Here is an 8,789-nt window from a genome sequence, read left to right as displayed (position 1 = left end):
AGTCCTCACAACAACGCTGTGGGGTAAGCAGGTCAGCAGTTAGTGCCCTAATTCTCAGATAAGAGACCTCAGTGAAATGGCTTGCTCAAAGCTAATCACCGGCCATTTTAGCCCTGATTAGCAATCCCAGCCCCCTCTTATCTGCTGACCTTCCCATCATCCCTCCAGCTAGCCTCCCTCCGACATCCATACCCTCTCGTTTCCTATTCATTTAACATTCACAAAGCACTTTGTGACATTTAATCTCATTTTATCTTCATAAGCCTGTGAGGCAGGTGGGGCAGGCACCATTATACCATTTGGGAGATTAAGTGGGAAGCTACGGCTCAGAAAAGTCAAGGGATTTGGTCAAGGTCCAAAAGCTAGTATGGACCTCTGGTTTCAGCTCCAATGTGTAAAGGCTAGTGTGGAGCCAAGCAGCTGAGAACAAACCTTGAAGGCTACTCTGCTCTTTCCCATGTTGTCCCTGACCCTTCCATTCTTAGTGCAGTCTTCAGGAGCTCTTGCTCCGTGGGCAGAGTCCATGCAAAAGCAGCCAAGATAGTGCCCTTCTCTGTCCTGGGGCTGCCCATGCAGCTATGAGGGGGAAAGCAGGACTCCAGATCAGTAACTGCCCACTGAGGAACAAAGGTCAGTTTCATCCTTCTGCAGTTACCTCACCCAGAAGACCAATCCTTTGAGTGCATGATTCAGGAGAGACAGATCCAGCCAGTTCACAACACTGACAGTCTCACAGAGAGATATATATCATTTTGCATAAATACACATCTGCAACACGCTGGACCCTGACAGATCACCACGCCAAACACACTCCATGGACGCCTGATAAGTAAGTTGGTCCATATTGTCTAAGCCCAGGGATTTCTGACAACCAGGGAGGAGCTGAGGAGCTGCAGCACCTTGGGGCCTCTCAGGGGACCAGGCTCCTCTGCCAAGCTGCTCAAAGGAGAGACTCAGCCCTTGCCTCAGAGAAAAGGGCGAGCGTCGGCAGCTTTTCCTGCCAGTGCCCAGAAGCAGCGATAGGGCAAAGGGCAAGACTTCACTGCACACCCCTCCACCCAGGGTCACGTCCCTGCGCCAGGAGGTCTCAGCAGGCAGACAGGTTTTTTGCTCGCTGCTTCTTAACAACTAATGATGGCATAAAGGTCTTCCGGAGCGGGTGGCAAGAAGGCCTTGCAGGGAGGTGTCTCGACTCAGTCCTGTGAAATGGAAAGGAGGCATGAGGTTGGGAGGAGGAAACAAAGGTAGCAACGGCCCCAGAGTGGATGAAGCATTGCTCATCTGCCGTAGGGAGCCTGGGATATTCATTAACATGGTACTTTAACTCCCTGGAAAACTCTTCAGTATGATCCCCCATCATTCACTGTGGAATCCTTTGTCACTGTCCCTATCTTGCTTCCCCAGCAAACCCAGAGAGGTGGCCTAAGTTTCAGCGTCGAGGGGTGAGAGCTTGCTGGGCTGGTGTGAAGAGATTTCTCATGCTCTGGTCCTGGCTCTGCCATTGACTCACCATGTGGCCTCAGGAAAACAACTTCCCTTCCCAGCCCAGCCCCAGCCTCCTCATCTATAAGTGGACTGCTTTAACTACCTTCTGTTTCTTCCAGCACCCTCTCTGAGACTGTCTAAGTCTCTCAGACTTCACAGGGACAAAGACAACTGGCAGTCCAATATCAGCATCCTGGCCATCAGACTCCGCCTTCTGCCCTAACCTGGGCTGGGCCACAGGACTCACCTGGGGGCAGGGCGAGCAGGAGAGGCAGGGGGCTCAGGGTGTCGAGGGCTCCTCCGGTGGATCCGGTTGAGCAGGACCTTGACCTTGTTCCAGTGGGAGAGATCCCGCTAAACAGAGGGTAGGGGGTTACCACGGTGCCCCTCCCCACAATATACCCCCAACCAAGCTCCCGGAGACAGCTGTCACCACAGCCGGGTCAAATCACCCGCTCCAAACAGGAATCCTGTCATTTCCTCAGAGTTTCTGGGCTTCTGTGTATCTACACATCCCAACCACCCCCACCCCCACCCCACACATATCCATCACCCACCTTGTGTCCCTGTGAGGATGAAAAGGAGTGAGCTGGCTCTGCTGGGGCCTCTGACAGCCTGGGAGGGTTGACGCTGGGCACTCCTACCTTAGAGGGTGAAGCTGTTTTTGCCCCTTCAGAAAGAGAAACAGGTGACCCAGGGCCGGGAACAGGAAGCCACTCATCAAGCCCAGGGCTCAGAGGTCTGCCTGTGGGGCCCTGGGCAGGCAGGACACAGAGGGAGACACAAATCTCCCTCACCTGTATCCTCTGTCTGGCTGAGCAGCTCCCATGGCCCGCTGGCATCATTGCCTGGGGCACGAGAGGGTGGCACTGACGAGGTCAGGACCGGCCATTCCTCCTCTTCTGGATCCTACGCACAGGACAGATGCACACTCAGGGCCTGACCAGAGGGCTGAGGCCGGGCTGAAGGAGCCCTGGTTCAGGGGTCCCACCCCTCCTCTGCCTCCCCCACTCACCTGCCCTCCCCTCCTGACCCCACTTGCCACTGGCCTGCCTGCCCATGGCTCACTCACCCCAAGGGGCCTCTGGGTCTGCAGCTGCAAGTGGAGCTGCTGGAGCCTGGCCATCTGCTCCAGCACCTGGCACAGGTGTTCCAGGTAGTGAAGACCCTGTCCTGGAAGGCAGGCCCAGGCTCCAGGCCCTGAGCCCCCCACCTGTGGGACACAGTGAGGTAGGGGAGACTTCTGAACTCAACCAGATACCCACCCTAAAGGGCCAACAGATGGGGCAGAACAGGCAAGAAGAGGAGAAACACACACCCGGCTGGCCTCTCAATGCCTAGCCAGGCAGGCTTGTCCCTGCCCACCTCTTCTGGGAGTGGGTGAGGCAAGAAGCTGTGACACGACCCATCAATTAGGGACAAGGAATGCTCCACCCAGAGAGAGCTCCAGGGAAAACAAGTGGGGAGCCCCCCACCCCTGGGGAAAAGAGCCACCTCCATCCCCCTCTTCACCAGCCTGTGACCTAGAACTCACCACCTCTGCTTCCTCCAGGCCTGCCCCTAGGCCAGCTTCTGCCTCAGTGGCCTGCTGTTCCCCTGCTCCAAAAAGGAGCATTTCACACCCAGGCTTGCCTGGTGGCTTTGGGGAGCGGTGGTGTTGTGACAAGCTGGCAGGGGAAGTCCGGAGATGGCGGGACCGCTCCAGCACCTGCTCCAGCTTACAGCTGGCTAAGAGCTGGCCCAGGTGGGCAGGAGGTACGAGAGCAGCAAGAGCCAGGGGCTCCGGGCTCCCCACGGGCTCAAGGGCCAGAGAGTCCTGAGGAAGACCTGGGGAGGGGGCCAACGGGCTGTCCCCAACCACCATCTCCACTCCTGAGTCCCAGGAGGCCAGCTTGAGAAGAGGAATCTGCCTCCCGAGACTTCTCAGCTCTCCACCCCTGGTCCAAGAGTCTGACGGGCACCCTTGAGCAGCGTCCGGGATCCGTCTGTAGGTGCTGGTGACTCCAGGCACTACACAACCGTGTGCCAGGTCCTCACCAGCCCCATCTGCAAAGAGAGTCAGTATCAGGCTGGGCAGGCTGCCCCCACGCCCCCAGCATTCCTGGTAGCTGGCAGCATTTCCCAGGGAGGAGTGTCCTGGGCCAGAGGTAAAAGGAGGAGACCAGACAGGCACAGCCCTGCCCAGATCTCTCTGGAACCCTGGCGGACACATTAGGATGGAGTTCCCTTTACAACAGTAATTGTTAGCAATCACAAACCCATGACATAGGCTGTGGTAGGCAAAGCCTTGCCGTCACATTCATCAGCTCCTTCAACGGCCTGGCTTCCTGAGGGCGTAAGGGCTTTCCCCAGGGAGCCCTTGTACTCCCACTCCTGGGGTGGGCCTGAGGCCTCCAAGTCATAGGTGGGGAGCTGCAGCCTCTTCGGCTGCTCCCCAAAGGGGAATGTGACTCTGCTCCTCCCCAGGGAGAGGGTGAGGGGCACAAAGAAGGAAGCCTGGGGTCCAAACTGCCATCAGGATGCAAGATGAAGTCTCTCCGGAGCTTCTGGGGGAGGGTAACACAGAGACAACAGCTATAACCTTTGGGGCTTTTGATCTTTTAAGTGAGAAACAAGGAAGATTTTGTGCAGATTGAAAAGAAACAACTTAAACGGAAGAAAGGGAACTATGGGGTAGGAGAAGCAGCTACCGCCCATCTGCCGTCACCTCTGTGCCAGGCCCCCTGCGCTCTGGGTGCCCCAACTGTACTGATGCGAAAACTGAGGAGAGAGGATGGAAGGCCGCCCACGTCTCAGAGTGGGCCACGCGGGAAAGCTGGATGCAAACCAGGCCCCTCTGGGCAAGGAAGTCGACCAGGAAGGCCCCCTGCGTGGCTCCTTCGGAAAGGGGTCCGCCGCCATGGAGGGGGCTTTTCGCGGCTACTAACTGTGGCAGAGACCGGGCGGAGAAGCATCCAGATCAGGAATTACAGGGAAGTGGACCCGGAGAAAGCAGGATGGAGGTGGTGGCTGGTTTAACGCCAAAAACCAAAGGGTCCTCAATGTGCAAGGCACAATGACGGCCCTCCAAAGGGAGGGGGCGAGGAGGACGCCTCGGGCAGGCGTGCCGGGTGTGCCGGGCAGCGCAAACAGGGGCCCAGGCGCCGGGGTCGGCTCCAGGGCCGGAGGACCCTGCCGGCCTGAGGGTGGGCAACTCACCCCGGCCGCCGAGCGGCTCCACGGCGAAGACGCGCCGCCGGCTCAGCATGGCCCCGCTCCCGGCCCCGATGCGGCGTCCCAGCCGCGGCCACCGCAGCCGGACCGAGCGATCCGGACCCAGCCGTCGGGCGGGCGGCTGAGCGGGCGCGGCCAGACCCCGTGCGCGCGGCCCCCGGACACTCCCCGCGGCGGGGACGGGGGAAGGGGCGGGGCGGGGCGCAGGTGGCAGGGGCGGGGGCGGGGCGGAGGTGGCGCGCCGGGAGGGGCAGCGAGGCGAGGGCTGGGCAGCTCCCCGCGCTGGCAGGGCGGGGATGAAGGTCGCCGTCCGCAGCCCTTGGGGCCCGGGCAGCGCCGTGCCCCGGCCTGGTTATGCCGTGCGGCTCGAGGCGCCGGGTCAGCCGGCCCCCGGTTCCCACGCCCGCTCTGTCTTCCTGCCGCCGAAGTGAAGCCGAGCGCGGGGCGGGGGCCTGCACGGGAGCGCGGAAGGAAATGAAGTCCACGTGCAGTCCGTGGGCAGAGGGGGCCCGCGCTCGGGCGTCCCGGCGCTCCCACCTGCGCGCCTCGGGGCGAGTACCGGCGCGGTAAAAGGGGAAAAGGATTCCTGCCCACAAGGAAATCCTTCCCAGCAACGGCAGAAGGCCTTGTGTCCGGGGCTTGATCTGAATCCTCTCCTCATCCCATTCTTCTTCCTCACCCGGGTACCCTAAAGCTGGGGAAGGAGGGAGCCAGGGGGACAGGGGAGCAGCCTGGAGGTGTAAGAAGTGTACCTGCTTCCCTGTCTCCACGCCAACCCTCTTGGTCCACGGAATTCTACCCCCACACCCTAAAAGGGGGCTGGGAGCCCAGGCCGCTGCTGAAGGTGACATAGTCTGATGACCAGCCGGGCAGGTGGCCTTTAAGGAAACTTCCTCCTCCTGAGGAAGGTCATCAGGCTGGGAAAAAAGTGCCAGCAGGACCCAAATCCCCTGGAAGCAGATAAGGGGGCTGGCGGACGTGCAGACTTGCCCCTAAGCCTTGGGGGAGGAGGTTGGGGCTGGAGCCAGTGGGAGGAAGTGACTGTTCACTGGAAGGGAGAACACAGTCTGACCGCCCCCCCCCCCCCCCCCCCCCCGCCCCGCCCCGCCCCGCCCCCGTCTGCTCCTTGCTCCTTCCTCCCCTTCCTGAGCCAGCCTAGCAGGAGCCCCCATCAGAGAGCCACAAACAATGTTTCTAACTTTTTTTTTTTTTGAGGAAGATTAGCCCTGAGCTAACTGCTGCCAATCCTCCTCTTTTTGCTGAGGAAGACTGGCCCTGAGCTAACATCCATGCCCATTTTCCTCTACTTTATATGTGTGACGCCTACCACAGCATGGTGTGCCAAGTGGTGCCATGTCCGCACCTGGGATCCGAACCAGTGAACCCCGGGCTGCGGAAGCAGAACATGCACATTTAACCGCTGCCGCACCAGGCCACCCCACAAGTTTCTAACTTTATAAGATGGGGAAATCAAGGCATACAGCCAGGCCCAGGCAGGAAGAAAGACCAAGTGCCTGAGTTACCTGCCATCACTTAATACCTTGACTTTTAGGCCAGTCCCTTTCTCGCTTATCATGAGTCCTCTTGGTTGCCCCCTCCCGGCCCTATGCTCCTGGACAGCACCCCCACCCCATTCCTCTTTCCCAAATACAGAGAGGGAGACAGAATGTTAGGCCTGGCAGGAGCCGCTCTATGCCAGTCCAACAGGATGTGTGGCACCTCACCCCCCAGGCCCTGCCAGACGCCATCCCAGCCCTCCCTGGGCAGGGGGGTAGGAGGGCTGGCCAGTCAGGTGGCTTCCTCCCTCCAAAGTGAGAGGGTGGGGAGGTAAAGGGAGGGAACCTTCACCAGATCTCGCCCTGAATTTGGAGAATGTGGGGCCAGATTCCAAGCAGTCTCTGTGGTGACTCTGGGGCAGGAATGCATCTGGAACAGGAAGCCCAGCCAGCAGGAATGCAGTGTCTCAGCACAAGGCTTTATGTGGGCTCAAAAGAACGCCCTCCACACAGACCCCAACGCACACTCCCTTCCAGGCCATGTTCACCCCCACCGCATGCAGCTATGCTGGAGCCCTTGGTGACTGGAAATGGGGGGGGGGGGGCACACCTCCCTCCCATCTGCCTTCTGCTGCCCTGACTCTGGCAGCCCTGTGCCCAGAGCTGAGCTAGGCCTTCACCACCCAGAAAGGCTCTGTGGCCTTGCATGGTCCCCTCTGCAGTCTCTTGTTCACCCACCTCCTACCTACCACCTGAGGAGACTCCTCTCCCTTTGAGTGATGCTTGAAGAATGGGAGGGGCAGCACAGCCTCGCCTTGCTGCCCGCCTCAGGGCTGAGCAGCTACCCTGAGTCCCAGCAGTCATCCCTCCAGCTGAGGCCCGCGCTGCCCCATGCCCCTCCGTGGGGAGTTCCCAGCTTCAGGGAGTGCATTTCCTACAAGCTCAGCACTGATCTAGGTCTTGCGGGAAGAAGGGCAAAGCCAAGAGCCTGGGGGAGCTCCTGCCAGACTAGAGATGGCTCGGAGCCTTGGAGACCTCCCTCATGGTGAAGGAGGGGCCAGAGCAGCCCCAGGCAAGCCAGACACCCGGCAGTCAGGCTCCAGGTTCCATCCCCAGCGCCCTTCCCTTGCCAGCGAGGCGTCATTGGACCAGTCACTATCCTCTCTGCCCTCAGTTTCTTCATCTCTAGGACAAGGCTGACAGTACCTGTCTCACAATTGTGAGGAGTAGAGTTAAGGCACTTAAGTCGCTCCTGGCACTTTGGAATCACCTGGCTGTGTAACTTTGGGAAAGTCGCTTCTCATCTCCAACTCAAGGGGGCTGTGTTAGATGCCGTCTCCAGCCACTTCTAACTCAAATCTGTCATCATTTCTGAAGTTATTCCCCAAAATGCAGAAAAGAGTAAAGAGGGCCGTGCTCTGGACAGCCTGCAATCGCATGATTGGGCGGCCTCCCCCACCGTGTCTGGGTGCTCGAAGCTGGCTGGCCGGGGTTGAGGGCAGGGTGGAGATCAAAGACTGCTCCCAGCTGGCCCTGCTGACCAACTGGTTTGGCCAATAACTCCATCTTCCAAAGAAGCTCACCGCCAAGCTCAGGCTCGGCTCACCGTGCGGCTTCAGCGAGCTCTAGAATGGAAACCCTAGGGCCCCTGGGAGGAGAGCTGGCTGCCACAACTAACGAGATAGATTTTAGCTTGAACCCATCTGGCCTTGGCCTTCAAAAGGCCACCAACTCACTGGCACTCCCATTTCACAAGTGTCCCTACTCCCCAGCTGTTCACCTCCACTCCTGAGAACACTACGGGCCCAGCATGGTTCATTACAGGAGGGAGCTGACCACAAGACTATTCCAACCCACCCCTCCCAACCTGTCACTTCCCTGCTTAAAATTTTCAGTGTCCCCAGAGCCTCAAGGTGAAGTTCAAACCATTTCTTCTGGCATTCAAAGCTCCCTTTCCAGTCTTATCTTGGTATCCCCTTCAGCAATGGCCCTAAACTGAGCATTCCACTTGCACTCACCCACTTCCCTCGGCATTTCTCTCCTGCGCCTGGTCATCTTTTCACACAGATGGTCCTGCCCTGAACTCACTGGGCTCCTGTGTGCCCACATTAGCTCTCAGCACTCACTGCCTGTAGCATTATTTCACTCATGCCAGCTCAGTCACTGCCACTGGACTATTATCTTCAAGAAAGCAAGAAAAATGCTCTGTCTTTCTGTATCCCCACTGTCCAGAACCCAAGTATTTACCGAGGGCAGGTTCCCCTTTTGTGAGCATTCTCTCCGCATGGGCTGGCACTAGGTGGTGCCACAGAGGCTGCCCTATTTCTGACTAGCCTGCTGGCCTGAGGTTCTCCTGAGTCGCAGAAAGCCTTGATCTTCCCATGAAAAGAAAGGCAGCCATCCAGGTAAAAGGTGAGACAATTATATCAAGGTGTAAATTATATCAGGTGCCTGAGGAGGAAACACAAACGGTCTCTGCCAAGATTCCTTCCAAAGAGAGCCAGAGAGCACCAAACCCCCTCACAGCCGGCTTTGATCTTTCCTGTGGAGATAAAGCCAAGGCTGCCGCCAGCCCTCAGGCTGACTGGGACAGGG

At 58.7% G+C, this 8,789-nt stretch overlaps 1 protein-coding gene across 4 annotated transcripts; it reads right to left on the bottom strand.

Moving 5' to 3' along the window:
* Positions 1 to 229: 229 nt before the first annotated feature.
* Positions 230 to 8,602, bottom strand: C2H8orf58 (chromosome 2 C8orf58 homolog). Of its 4 annotated transcripts, none has more exons than XM_070261259.1 (7): positions 8,442 to 8,602; positions 3,020 to 3,531; positions 2,558 to 2,698; positions 2,283 to 2,394; positions 2,043 to 2,155; positions 1,733 to 1,839; positions 230 to 1,199 (listed from the first exon to the last, which is right to left on the bottom strand). In XM_070261259.1, exons 1-7 carry the CDS (start codon positions 8,467 to 8,469, stop codon positions 1,088 to 1,090), a joined length of 1,125 nt encoding a protein of 374 aa, XP_070117360.1. In that variant the 5' UTR covers positions 8,470 to 8,602; the 3' UTR covers positions 230 to 1,087. The 4 variants fall into 4 exon arrangements, with proteins under 4 accessions (XP_070117360.1, XP_023491917.1, XP_023491918.1 ...); XM_023636149.2 differs by lacking the exon at positions 8,442 to 8,602 and adding an exon at positions 4,684 to 4,890; XM_023636150.2 differs by lacking the exon at positions 8,442 to 8,602 and adding an exon at positions 3,744 to 4,781.
* Positions 8,603 to 8,789: the final 187 nt, after the last annotated feature.

This window comes from Equus caballus, chromosome 2, assembly GCF_041296265.1.
Source record: "Equus caballus isolate H_3958 breed thoroughbred chromosome 2, TB-T2T, whole genome shotgun sequence".
NCBI lineage: Eukaryota > Metazoa > Chordata > Mammalia > Perissodactyla > Equidae > Equus > Equus caballus.
This window is presented reverse-complemented; position numbering and strand designations above follow the sequence as displayed.

What these genes read in the sequence shown, in the direction of transcription:
- C2H8orf58 (XM_014737753.3), bottom strand. Translation starts at nt 3,697, where the DNA reads ATGTGTCCGCCAGGGTTCCAGAGAGATCTGGGCAGGGCTGTGCCTGTC. An exon ending in CATCCTCACAGGGACACAAG is followed by an intron (nt 1,840 to 2,042) that starts GTGGGTGATGGA and finishes CCCTCTGTTTAG; the next exon opens with CGGGATCTCTCCCACTGGAA. An exon ending in CCTGCTCGCCCTGCCCCCAG is followed by an intron (nt 1,200 to 1,732) that starts GTGAGTCCTGTG and finishes TCCATTTCACAG; the next exon opens with GACTGAGTCGAGACACCTCC.